Source organism: Cannabis sativa, chromosome 2 (genome assembly GCF_029168945.1).
Source record: "Cannabis sativa cultivar Pink pepper isolate KNU-18-1 chromosome 2, ASM2916894v1, whole genome shotgun sequence".
Lineage (NCBI taxonomy): Eukaryota > Viridiplantae > Streptophyta > Magnoliopsida > Rosales > Cannabaceae > Cannabis > Cannabis sativa.
The window spans coordinates 1823868-1836707 of record NC_083602.1 but is presented as its reverse complement, the minus strand read 5'-3'; the positions used below and the strand labels follow the sequence as shown (position 1 = coordinate 1836707).

Below are 12840 nucleotides of genomic sequence, written 5' to 3'. Positions count from 1 at the left end.
GTAACATTGTTTCAATTTTTCAAATAATTTTGTAGTTACAGTAAAATTATACTTTTATAATTAATTTTTTATTTATTTATAAAAAAGAAACAACATAATCTCAAAATAAAATTAATTTTTATAAAATAAAAATAACATAATCTCAAAATAAAAACAGCTAACATTAAAATAAAAACAGCTTTATAAAAATAAAAATATATATAAAAAAAAACCATAAAAGTAAAAAAATGCAATATGCATAGCAATTTCCCTTTAATTTAAGTGGAATAGTTAAAGTCTTAGCCCAACACTAAAGTGACTTTTAAAGACATGATTGAATTTAGTTTGGACAAAATGTTGTTAATAACACATTTAGCTTTAATTAATTAGTCTCTAATTATTTAAAATTTAGTACAAACATGAAGTGGAATTAAGGTCAAAGATATATTATGTTATGTGTTAATGAATTAAAGTGACTTGACTGTAAAATGAGACATTTAAATGACTACAAATGTGTTTCTAATCAATGTTTCTTTGTCTATTAATTATTGAACCCTCATCCACCTAATAACAACATTATTACTCAATTAACTTATTATTATTATTATTATTATTATTATTATTATTATTATTATTATTATTATTATGTCGGCAAGGATAAAAAAAAATATACTAATGTATTGTTAAAAAAAATTATATGGTATATAGTACAATTGTAAATAATGGATAATAATAAAAAAAAATGTATTATATATGTACATGCATGGTTAAAAGAAAGGAAAAAAAACAGCAAAGGAGTGATTTTTTTTTTTTATGAAGTCAAAGAAGTGAATTTTGTGTGTAATTATAATTGTGTCTTTTTCTACCAATATTTATTTATTTTTCAAATTTATAATATAAGAGAGAAATTATAAAATATATATTGGCCAATAGAGATTAATTGAGTTTAGTTGGGTCTAAAATACATTTGATATGTTTTATGTGAAGAAAAATATGTAGGTAGGTGGGGACTATTTTTCTAGCTCCAAAAAATAAAAAGTGAAAAGTAATGTCCTTAATTTATTATTTGGAAGGAAAATTCATTATACACTTAATATGTCCTTAATTATAGAATAAATTAACAGTAGATTACATTTTAACGATATAATATTTTTCTTACATACCAACAAACTAACATAAGAGAACAAAAATATAATAGTTAGTAGTCCCGTGATCCGTAAGGGGAAATACCGGGTAAACTGTGCAATCTCATATCGCCTGAGGAAGGTCAAGTGGGATGATTCTGAAATTGTGTAAGTATAGGACTACAAAGTTGAAGAGAGCTTAAATGGATTGATTGGTACTACCTATATCAACAAGGTGCATCTTGTTTTTCGGTAGCCATCACAAAAGAACTCAACAGTTAAACGTGCTTGACCTGGATCAATTTTAAGATGGGTGACCTCCTGGGAAGATTTCTCAAGAAGCGTGCGAGTGAGCATAAATTATGCTAGAAACACTCGTGTTGATCTGTAGGGCCAGTCATCAATCCATGAAGCAGCCAAAATGATATACTCATGTATAAGAGCCATGAATCCGTGGGTGTAAGAGGCCAATAGAAACTTGAAGCGGGGACATTATAAAAATATATGTATATATATAATATTTTCAGCCACTTAAAATTTGATTTCCTTTCAACCATATATATATAGAGAGAGAGAGAGAAAGAGAGAGTATTTCTTCACTCATTGAAGAAGCATTCCAAATATAGAAAAGATTGCAATCTTAGTGGTCAGTCCAAGATTTTTTTACTATCATCAATAATTTAGTGAGATGTGTTTTGTCTACTTTTTATCCGTATAGGGTGAAATAAGAAGTATGGGCCTCCCTTCCCAAAAATATATGTATTAAAACAAAAAAAATTCACCAACAAGACCTAATCAAAGAAGATAAAATATGAGTTTCTTATAATTGGTTAATAATTTTTAGAATTATTGAATGTCGAAAGAGTAAAGAAAAGCGCGTTTATTGTAAAATGAATAATGTTTCGAAATTTATCCTAATTAACTATCTAGGGCTACTTGAACTCTCTCATTAAACTACTAAGTTTTAGCTTAGGAATTGATAGAATGATGGAAATAAACAAAAGGAAATTGATAATTTGGTAAGGGTGTTCGCGGTGCGGGTGGTACTATTTTTGACCATTTTTTTAAACTAACCCGCACATGCGGTTTTTCCAATTTCTCAAACCGCACCCGCACCGCGAAACTAAAAAACCGCACCGCAAAAAATGGTGCGATGTTATGTGGTTTTGCAGTTTAGATTATCAACAATAATTAAACTATCACAAATATAACAAAACTTGAGCAACACATGTAAAAAAAACCATAAGACTTGAACATAAATATATAAAAAAAATTAAGTTTCAATAATATAATAAAAAGTGAAATTTAGGTTGAACATTCACATATTGGACCTAAATAAATATAAAAATTTGTATTTTTATAATGTGCGGTGCGGTTTAAACCGCATATAAACAATTCAAAACCGCAACTCGCACCGCACCGCGCGGTTTAGGAAAAATTCAAACTGCGACCGCACCGCAAAGAATTTCAAACCGCATTTTTTTTGCGGTGCGGTGTAGTGCGGACAGTTTGAGCAGTTTGGACAATTTAATGAACACCCTTATAATTTGGTGAGGGAGGATATGAGGAAGAATTTGGAGACTTAACTATTATTTTTATGAAAAAAATCAACGTATCTATTACAAGAGAACAAAAACAACAAGAGCCATATATAATAAAATAAATATGATCAAACAGTTTTTTTTCTTTGAATAATATGTGGCATAAATACTTTAACTCTCAATTGCAAATAAATACTGTGTACTTACAAAATCGCAAAAGTTCAACTAGATATTTATGCCACAAATTACTCTTGGTTTTTTTTTATTTTACAATTCATCTTCCTAAGGGCCTTAAAGAAATTTTTTCGAAAAAAAACACATCTCTTTTAACTTATGTCTTTAATTTTTAAGTGAATGTGTGAGAATAATTTGATTACAATAATTTAGTTAATGCATATTAAAAAAAAACATATTCTTCAACTTCTCTTAATTTTTTTAATCTATTTTTTTTTTTTATAATCATAATAATTATTTAAAATCTAAGAACCTTAGCAAAATTTAACACAAAATAAATTTTTTGCATCGGTGCACCCTAAATCTTAAATTGTTAGGGAAATTTACATGGTATACTAACTTTTGCCATTTTGTTACAAAAATATTGCCAGGCGGTATTTTTTACTTTTTTACTATATTTTTTTACAAGTTTCATACTGCAGTATAAGTTTCACTGGTGTTCTACTGATGTTTTACTAGTGTTCTAGTGTTATTTTGAGTTATACTCCTTTGTGTTTTACTGGTGTTTTATAAAATCACAATATTTTTGAAAAAAATTCCGTGTGACAGTATTTTTATAAAAGTTAACCAAAATTCCAGTATTATTGTAAATTTCCCAATTGTTAATCTTGTTAATTTGTTGTTGACTTTTTGTTAATTAAATGTTATTTTTTGTTCTTATTTTAATGTTATTTTCATATTATTCAAGTAATTTTCTTCTTAATTTTATGTTGTTTTCCTATTATGTAAAAAAAAAATATTCTCTGAATGTAAAAATGTAATAGTAGCTCATGTAATTATTCCAAATTAAAATACGTTAATTATAGTATTTTTAAATATAAATTTGTAAAGTGATATTTTTTCAAACCAATTTTACAATTTCATTTCAAAAGTGTAGTACAATTGCCACACAAAAAAAGTGTAGTTGAGCTTGTTAATTACTTGAATATTACAAGGGAAAAAAATTATGAGAATGTTATTAAATCTCATTTGCCAATTTAATTATCATGAAAGTCGACTATATTTATAAATCTCTAAAAATTGTCATTTGTAAATTAGAATAAGTCATTGCATTATTTTCACACACAAACTTGTTGTGACAGTCAATTTTGTATCCAATTTGCAATTGTGAATATCATTAATTACTCTTAAAATTAAAGAAATATCCATAGTTATATAACCAAGCTTTCATACCTAAAACTTTCAAGTTCCAAATTACAAAAATACAGAGTTCAAATTCAAAAATCAATGCACAAGACAGCTGAAACCTTTTAGGCAATTATCAAGAACAATGTAAGTTCATTACCCTTTTCGCAGAGGCGGCAAGACATAACTCGAGAGCAGCAAGAAACAAGAACAGAAAACCCCGAAAGCCTTCAATGTCTTAGTCGAATCGAACAAACTTTTCAATATCTTTGTCAAATCCAACAACATGGGTGTAATTGTTGTTGTTAGCAAACTTACTCTCATGTTGTTGGATTCGAAAAAAGACATTTAAGAGTTAGTATCCCTTTTGGCATTGTAACAGAATCAATACAATCTTCTTCGAAAACACAATGTGTTTGTCAAATCCAACAATTGAATTTGATGTTGTTTGGGATAAAAATCACAAATTTTCATCTCAAGAAATGAATTGAAAGCAAATAATCAAACATTCAAAACTATGTAGTCATATTGAATTGAGTTAAAGAATCATCAGAATGAAAGGATATTTGTCATCAATGAACAAATCTCAGATGACCGTCGTGAGAATTTGACATCCATAATCATCATTTGAATCTTAATTAAACACAATCTAATAAAAATCATATGCAATTAACAAATGTTATAGTTAAAGTTATCATCATCAGAATGGATTTTTGTTCTCATCCACAGCTTTGGCAAACTGTGTAGGAAGGTGTCCTAAGATTATTCCAAATTTCATCACATGATAATTCATTAAAATTGAAATCAAAAACAAATATCATCATCAAATATATGCATAATCAAATAATTAAAGAAAAGCCCTCAGAGATCTTGGTGGAAAATCATCATCAAATAGGTGAAAACCTATCAAGAGTAGCAAATATTTTGATACATCACTGGCCTTTTTCATTAAATATTTAACAAAAAATGTAAAGATTGAGATTAAGAATGGTTATGATGAATGGTCAGAAGTAGCTGGTTGGAATATCATAATAGAAAATTGATCATTGGGAATCCGAATGATTTTTTTCATCACTCCAAACATCATAAACCCTAATTCAACAAAATCATAATCAAAATAGTCTAAAAAGATATACCTGTGAGAAAAAGAGGAAGGAAAATCGAAGCTACAGATTAAAGAGATAGAAATGTTTGGAAAATTTGGATTTTCTGTGTGAGCGATGGGAGTGATTGAGGAAACCCTAGTGAAGACTCCACCTTTGATATAGGTGTTTTTGGAACCCTAGCAAACTCGGAGGAAGCCCTAAGTTGGAGTATTGGGCTCAGCCCAACAACCCCTACAAGCCCAGCCCATTGGGCTTTTTTTTTTATTTAGAGAAATGCTAAAAATTAGGGGGTAAATTGAAAAATACCTCTTTTATTTTTCAATTAAACAAATTTACCTCTAATTCATATTTAATTGAAACATACCTCTTTTTATATATATTGTACCCAAAATACCCTGATATAAGGGAGTCACATGGAGAGTATCTTGAAGTGACCTGAGATGTGGATCATCCAAGGCACATTAGCATAGCGTACTTCACCTGTTCGAATCGAGGTTTGAAACCAAACTTCTCCTCAAGAGGATAGATGGGGCGATTCAGGTGAGATCCAACTTTCTATTCACTAGTGGGATCCGGGCGGTCCGGGAGGGATCATATCTATTAAACAAAAATACTCTCAATTATATTACATTAAAATGTACCCAATTTAGTGAGTGGATTGTCCAATATACTTTTACCTTCCACTTAAGTTTAGCACATAATTTACATTAGCCTAAGTGGTATAATGAGGGCATCATCTATAAAAGTGGGTATATCTTAATAATATAAAAACAAAAGTAAAAAATTAAAATAGATGAAGTAAAGTGGGTATATAATGTAATTTCCTCCCCCTTAAAGCTTGAGTCTGGATGACAAAATGAGCTTTCAAACTTACAACAACCATCTTCGAAAAAAGCTATCTACAAAAGGTGCCATGTCTGAAAGATATGTTCAGAACGCACCACTTTCTCTCACCAGACAATGGCGGACATTAAATTTAAGGGTGGACTTAGTTATACATTTAATATAATCCAAAATAATAAATAACTAGCTAAATTTAAGTGGAATGATGGTTTAGCAACATCCTCCTATTATAGTAGTCATAAGTTTGAACCTTATACTTTATTTGTTTTTTCTAATAAATAAAAAGTAGGTACACATAGAAGAAGGGGGCAATGTGATTCAAAATACGGTCTCCCATGTAAATTTAAAGCATCTTAACTAATTATTGTATTTAACTACTATGTATATATGAAAACAAAAAATTGTATATTAATATATTTTTAAATCTCAGGGTAGGCTTTACCCTCCCTCAACACTCCTAGGTCCGATTATGTCACGAGAGACAAGACCTCTAAGGAGAGTAATGTACTTCACTCCGTTCACGAAGTGAAGGGCTCCATAGATTCATTACTAGAGTGGACTATCACTAGAAGTCTACGAACATGCTCATGTAGCTTACATGCATCCTTTGACAACTAGGACAAGAGACATGTTAAAGGCAAGTTACACGCTTTGTAGGGCAAGCTCACTACGCCTCTAGTTAAGGAACTAGTCAAGTCTTAGCAGTGTAAACCATACGTTAGTTTCATTTGGCTTGGTTAGTCCGACTCATTTCTTGATACCCTATAAATAGGACCTACCTTAACTTGTATGCAAATCCAATTTCTAGTTCACAAGCTAATAAGCTGCCTAAATCACCACACAGAACTCCGTTATGGTAAATGTTAAATCTTAGTACAAGTTACTCGTAGACTAAGATCTCATTAATAGCATAAAATACTTAAAATCCCTGCGTGTTCATTATTATTTCTTTTTATTTCATTATATTCCATCTTTCTTCTATTTTCTAAATTGAGAAACACTTAGAGCGCGTTTGGAAAGCCACATGGGAATTGAAATTGGATGTAATTGGAAGTAATTACACAGTTTGACGTGTTTGTGTGGCTACGTAATTACATGGTAACTGTGTAATTAGAGGTAATTGGGAGGCCTCAATTACTCTCTCCAATTCTCATACCCCTCATGAGAATTGAGTGTAATTACACTGTGTAATCACATACCAAAAATAAATTCAAATTATTTTAATTAATTGATATGATATTTTAATTATTTTTAATGTATTGACTTTCCCTTTTTCTATGAATCATCAAAAAACAAGGTTGGATTGTACTAGCATGTTGTGTACTTCACAACTTTATTCGCAAGTGGAATTGGGATGATGAATTTTTCGAAGAGGACATGGAAAATAAAATAGGAAATTGTGAAAATTTGAACAATATTGATTTTGATTCAGATTCAGATGAAGAACTTGGTGACGGGCCAACAGATGATGACAAGCAATATATGTTTAATTTTAGAGATATAATAGCTCAAAATATATGGAACGCAAGAACAATTAGATAGTCATAAAAAAATTATTTTAAATATTTGCTACTAAATTGTTATAATTTTGACATTATTGTACGAAAAGATTATTATTTATTTATATATTATTAATTGATGAAATATATTTTTAAATATTATGATATTAATTTATTGTGTAATTACTAACTATTATGCCAAACATGATATTAGGAATTCACATGTAATTATCATTTAACATCCAAACACACCTTGTATTTTAAAATACAATGTAATTACTATAAAATGTGTTTTAAATCAAAAGCTAGTAATTACACTGCATAGTAATTACACAATTGTTTCCAAACACACCCTTAATATTTTACAAAAGTTGCAAAATTGGTGAGTTTTATTGTGAGAAGAAGTGAAATTTAGTAACATTAAGCTAACCATGTTGAAATTTATTGATAATTTAGCAGTGTACAAAATAATGATTTTTTATTTTATTTTTTTGAGATAATGTATATCACACTTCACTTGAGCAACCATCCATAGAAACCATAAATCTTCTAAATCAAAAGCTATAACTATTCTCTTGTTAGGAAATAATCAGAGTCAGACACTGAAAATTCATCTCCAATCTGGCTAGCTTGATGTTGCTTTTCCGCAACAAAATGAACTTGCGATTTTCGCAGTTTTGACTTTCGTTTTCGATGACTACGTCCCTGTATGTGTTGTTCCCACTCATGTGCTCCTCTAAGGACTTTATCTCCACAAGCCTAAACCGATAAACTAACTCACATTAACAGAATAAACTAACTCGAACTATTCAATGGAACAAGAAAAGAAACATAAGCTTTGCTGACCTTGCATACATACTGAGTCCACAGTTCCCTTTCGAGTATTCTTGTTCCAACCCCGTTTGGACACTCCTCACCCGGGACCGAAGTACCTTCCTGGCTAAGGAAAGATCTAACAATTTTCACGGCGGGCTCAACTACCTGTTCTGCCCATATATCATCTGATTTACCTGCAATTTAGAGTGATAGTTGAGACTTGAAATGATTATACGGGTAATGTGAAAATTTCGAAAAAGAGAAAAACACAATGAGGGACGAAGAGTTAATACTTAGAATAGAGTCTGTTGCATCAAGGACATGTATGTCCCATCCAAACAATTTCTGCAGCCGAACAATCATTCGTCTCTGCAAACACCAAAAGTCAACTATTGCACTTGCCAAGCCAATAAATAAATGATGAAGTAGCATCAATCTTATATCATAAAAAGTATGGAGTCATTTATTAAATTTAATTGGAGAAAGGGAAAAGTAGTTACCAAAGGTTTATCTAGTGTAAACTCAGCTTAGGACGATGCTTAGTAAAGTAAGGAATTGATAATTTAAATGGTAAATGTTTTGATGAAATGAATAATGGAATATGAATTTGTTGTGACCCTTGAAGTTTAGGTGTCTAAAGTTGGCCAAAGTAACTATTTCAAGAATACAAATGATTTATTAAGAAGATAAAACCAAACAAGAAATACAGGTAAAATAATTGAATATTATCTTTACCTGACGACGAATGAGTCTTCGAGTGTTAAGTTTTACTTTGTCAATGGCTTCTTTTAATATAATGCTTGGCTTACTATCATCATCACAGGAGTTCAGTATTGCCCTCATATTCTCTTTCAAGATTTTATCACCCGTGTCCACCGACTTCAATGAGACAGAGATGTCAGTTGAATAGCTTTCATTATCGAATCTGGCTTCTACAACATTCTCTCTTAAGAAAGTCTCAAATTCCCGAACACCAATAGCTTGCAGCAAGCCTCGAGTATAATCTGCATTCAGATTGAAAATGTCATAGACTTCGTCGAGCAATCCAGCATCTACCATGCAGTCTACTCTTTGATCCACATATTGATCCAGCACAGGAAGTGATGCATCCATACATATGAAACAACAATTGTATCTGAAATTATCGACTCGACCCCAGTTCTGCCCTGCCACATACAATATTGCTTTATCATATTCAAAACTAATAACAATTAAAACGTATATACACATATCTTAATGGGCTAATCATAACTGGAATGAGCAGCCAGAGACAATAGGCAACATGTCAATACAAAGTCACAGTAAATTGAAGAAAACAATAGGCAGAGACATGAAAATTAGGTGTAAATCACATTTAATCAAAAAGGTTCCGAAACCGAACAGCTTTTGCAAGGTATATATAGATGACAAAACGAGTAAATAAGTACATATTTACAAGAAAAATAATACAAACCTCAGCAGCCTTCCCCTGAAGAAGTTCACTAGGGAGAATGCCAAAACGAGCATGTAAGCTAAGGTACTGACTAATCTGCAAAAAGTTGTACGATAGAGAAAATCAAACACAGTCGTATTAACGTGTTACTGAAGCATACAAGTTATCTCTGACTCTAATAATAGCTGCATATAGCATCAATAAGAATATATACAAATTCATAGAACAGAATGTATAAAAAGTATGACTGCAGCAAGATTCAACTCCAGTAAGCACTGAATCTACATTATGGAATATCATGGAACTTCAATAAACATCATTGTAACCAAACTATATTCGAGGTAACAAAACACGAACACTTCATAATTCCATCAATAATAGCTAACACCAACATAATTTTATATAGATGTTTAAATTTTACCCTGCTTGAAATAATTTAAACAATAACACCTAAAGCAAAATGAAGATAGTAACAGTAAACTAAATTTTTTCTATCAGAGATGAGAATGAAATGACTAAAACAAAATTTAATCGAACATTCATCTACAACCAGAATACACTAAATTATTCACTTCCTGTGCTTATATGAAATTTTTATCATATATAACACTAACATAAATTAGATGTTTTGATGCCCTACTATGCATCTCTGGCTCGGCAACACTATCGATGGCTTCATTTAAATAATGAAAGCATATCAAGTGCTCTCACGAATTGTAAAGCACTAAACTAAATATCACTAATAAAGAGTGGCTTCACATTTCAAATTTCAATAACAAAACGACACAGGAAAGGATGGTAGCTTACTTTTCTATGATTGTTAGGATGGATTCTGTTTGCTGCTACCGGATCAATGCTTTTGAGATGGTCATAGCTATCAGTTATTCCTTCACAATCCAACTTAGACAATGGTTGTATATCTTCATCTCCTATGTAAAAGTTGAAGTCGGTGTTTAATAACTTGAAAAGGGTAAGACAAAATTTAAAATAGATTGGCAAAAATTACCTAGAGAAGTATATAAGCAATTGTCATCCATATCTTCTGTTGTTTCGTCTAGAAGGAATGGACTTATAAGGGCCTGAGAAGTGCAAATATTATAAGCTAAACACTTGAACAAAGACAGTGAATGAAAACAATATGTAGCAGGATGGTCAGAGAGTTCGATCTTAGCGGAGACAAGTAGCTCTATCTCCATGCACGATAAAAGATTTAGCACAATACACAAATATTTAACTACCTAATCAGCATTTTCTTTCTATAAGTGGTGAGAAAGCATAGATCCCAATTTTTTAAGAAGAAAGCCACAGTTATTCAAAGACATCATTATTCTAGAGAACAGAACACTAAACATGAAACAATATAGGTGCATCATAACTGTTTTTGCAACAAGAAAATTTCTGGCCTTCCCTGATGTAAACTGAAGAATAAAGTAGATTTATACCTGTATGTAGTAATGTGTACCCCCAACTATGACTGGCAAGCAGTTACGAGACAAGATATCATCAATAAGCTGAAAAACCATTTCATGATTCAGTAAATAAAATAAAATCCACATGGTGGTGAAGCTTTTGCAAAATGAACTTTGAAATAAAAAGAAAAAAGCTTTTGTTTTCTCCTAACAAAAATATATTAGCAAAATTATCTTCATGGTTCTTGAAGCAATCATATTTACACAGTTACAAGTTACAACAACCCTTATGATCGATTATGAAGAGTGTCCTTTCATGAGCAACCCAACGCCAGGAGAGTTGACGAAATTAAATTTTGGAACCCCTATATAAATAATTTTCTAGTAAATTAATATCAAATATGGTGATTTAGTGTAGTGCATGGTGAAAGATTTTTTAATATACAAAGAGGTCCTATGCTACAGCCAGGTGTAGATTGTCATCAAGAGTCATTTTCATATAAAATATGCGCCTTAGCCCAAGACCGACCCTGCCCAACAATTAATTAATGTTGAGAAGATTGATTTGATAAATTCACATGATCAGAAGACAAAAAGTGAACTTTCAACACTTTCCATAGAAAAATAGATAAATAAAAAGCATAAGCTCCAACATCATACCATACTCTACTTTACCAAAACAAAACAAAAGCCTTGAGTTGTTTGTCTAAATGTGTCAATGAATTACAAAGGCTCAAAACAAAGAGTGTTTTGTAAAAGAATTTATTAGTAAAATAATCTAGTATGGCCGCAGAAAAGACCATGAATGTGACCATAAACAACCGTTATAGTGGCAAAATGACCATAGATTTATGATAGCATAGAGTAAATTAAGTGAGGTTACTATGTAAATTTTAGTATTTCAAATTGTTAAGTTTGGCAAATTTCTCAAACATTAATACTATATTACACAAAAACATACAATCTAAATTCAAAAGAACAGATTTTGAAGTGAGTAAACAAAACTTACAGGAACAGCACAATCTCTAAACTCTTTAGCTGTGAATTCAACATTTGGGTTCACTGTCCCAAGAAGATGATGAGGCACCCCTACACCATTTTCAACATCAAAACAGAATTAGCACTAAAAGAAAAGAAAGAAAGAAAGTGAGAAATAGAAGATTGGCTAAGTAAAGACCCTTTTGTTCATGGAGTGGGACTTTGTTGGTTAGAACATCCAAGCCTTTGTAGACCTGCATAGAATCAGCATTGATGACCTCAACGGGAAATTGAGAGCCCAAATCAATGGCCAATTTTGATTTTCCTGAACCTGTTGGACCCATTATTACCACCACTTTGGGCTTCTCTTTCGTTACTGCTTTGGTGGGTTGTGCTCCATAATTGGAAAGGTTTATCTTTCTCAGGTCTTCTTCTTCCGCCATAATAAGAGGTCAACCCTGGTTGGAAAGGTGGTCTTCTTCCTCTCTCAATCTCACAACTCAAAAACAGTTTTTTATGTTTCTGAAAATCACAGTTTTAGGCTTAAAAAAATGAAAACAATTTTTTTTTTTTTATGTTTTCAAATTATTTTTTTTTTAAGTAATTTACAATATACATATTTAAATAATTTTTAATTATAAATTTATATTTAAATTTTAATACTACATATAGAAATTTTTAATTTTTTTACTATGGGATAGAATTTTTTTCAAAAATAGTATGTTAAGTTTTGACGGTTATTTTCTAATTATTC

General features: G+C 30.7%; 1 protein-coding gene and 4 non-coding genes across 5 annotated transcripts; all 5 read right to left on the bottom strand.

Moving 5' to 3' along the window:
* Positions 1-4547: 4547 nt before the first annotated feature.
* On the bottom strand, positions 4548-4637 carry LOC115721588 (small nucleolar RNA Z161/Z228). Its single transcript, XR_004012600.2, has one exon. It is a non-coding gene; the product is annotated as a small nucleolar RNA Z161/Z228 (small nucleolar RNA).
* A 59-nt stretch (positions 4638-4696) lies between these two features.
* LOC115721592 (small nucleolar RNA snoR31/Z110/Z27) lies at positions 4697-4792 on the bottom strand. The gene has a single exon (XR_004012604.1). It is a non-coding gene; the product is annotated as a small nucleolar RNA snoR31/Z110/Z27 (small nucleolar RNA).
* A 67-nt stretch (positions 4793-4859) lies between these two features.
* Positions 4860-4944, bottom strand: LOC115721616 (small nucleolar RNA SNORD24). The gene has a single exon (XR_004012624.2). It is a non-coding gene; the product is annotated as a small nucleolar RNA SNORD24 (small nucleolar RNA).
* Positions 4945-5002: 58 nt separating this feature from the next.
* On the bottom strand, positions 5003-5084 carry LOC115721581 (small nucleolar RNA R12). The gene has a single exon (XR_004012596.1). It is a non-coding gene; the product is annotated as a small nucleolar RNA R12 (small nucleolar RNA).
* A 2825-nt stretch (positions 5085-7909) lies between these two features.
* On the bottom strand, positions 7910-12610 carry LOC115720773 (tRNA dimethylallyltransferase 2). Its single transcript, XM_030649953.2, has 10 exons — positions 12286-12610; positions 12118-12197; positions 11142-11210; positions 10706-10778; positions 10507-10628; positions 9721-9795; positions 9003-9428; positions 8561-8636; positions 8298-8461; positions 7910-8210 (listed from the first exon to the last, which is right to left on the bottom strand). Exons 1-10 carry the CDS (start codon positions 12527-12529, stop codon positions 8019-8021), a joined length of 1521 nt encoding a protein of 506 aa, XP_030505813.2. The 5' UTR covers positions 12530-12610; the 3' UTR covers positions 7910-8018.
* Positions 12611-12840: the final 230 nt, after the last annotated feature.

Bases quoted from the DNA above. Each gene is read 5' to 3' on its own strand.
- LOC115720773 (XM_030649953.2), bottom strand. From the start codon at position 12,529: ATGGCGGAAGAAGAAGACCTGAGAAAGATAAACCTTTCCAATTATGGA. The intron at 8,462-8,560 runs GTATTAACTCTT...TCTAAATTGCAG, and splicing joins TGCAACAGACTCTATTCTAA to GTAAATCAGATGATATATGG. The intron at 8,211-8,297 runs GTCAGCAAAGCT...TTATCGGTTTAG, and splicing joins GGACTCAGTATGTATGCAAG to GCTTGTGGAGATAAAGTCCT.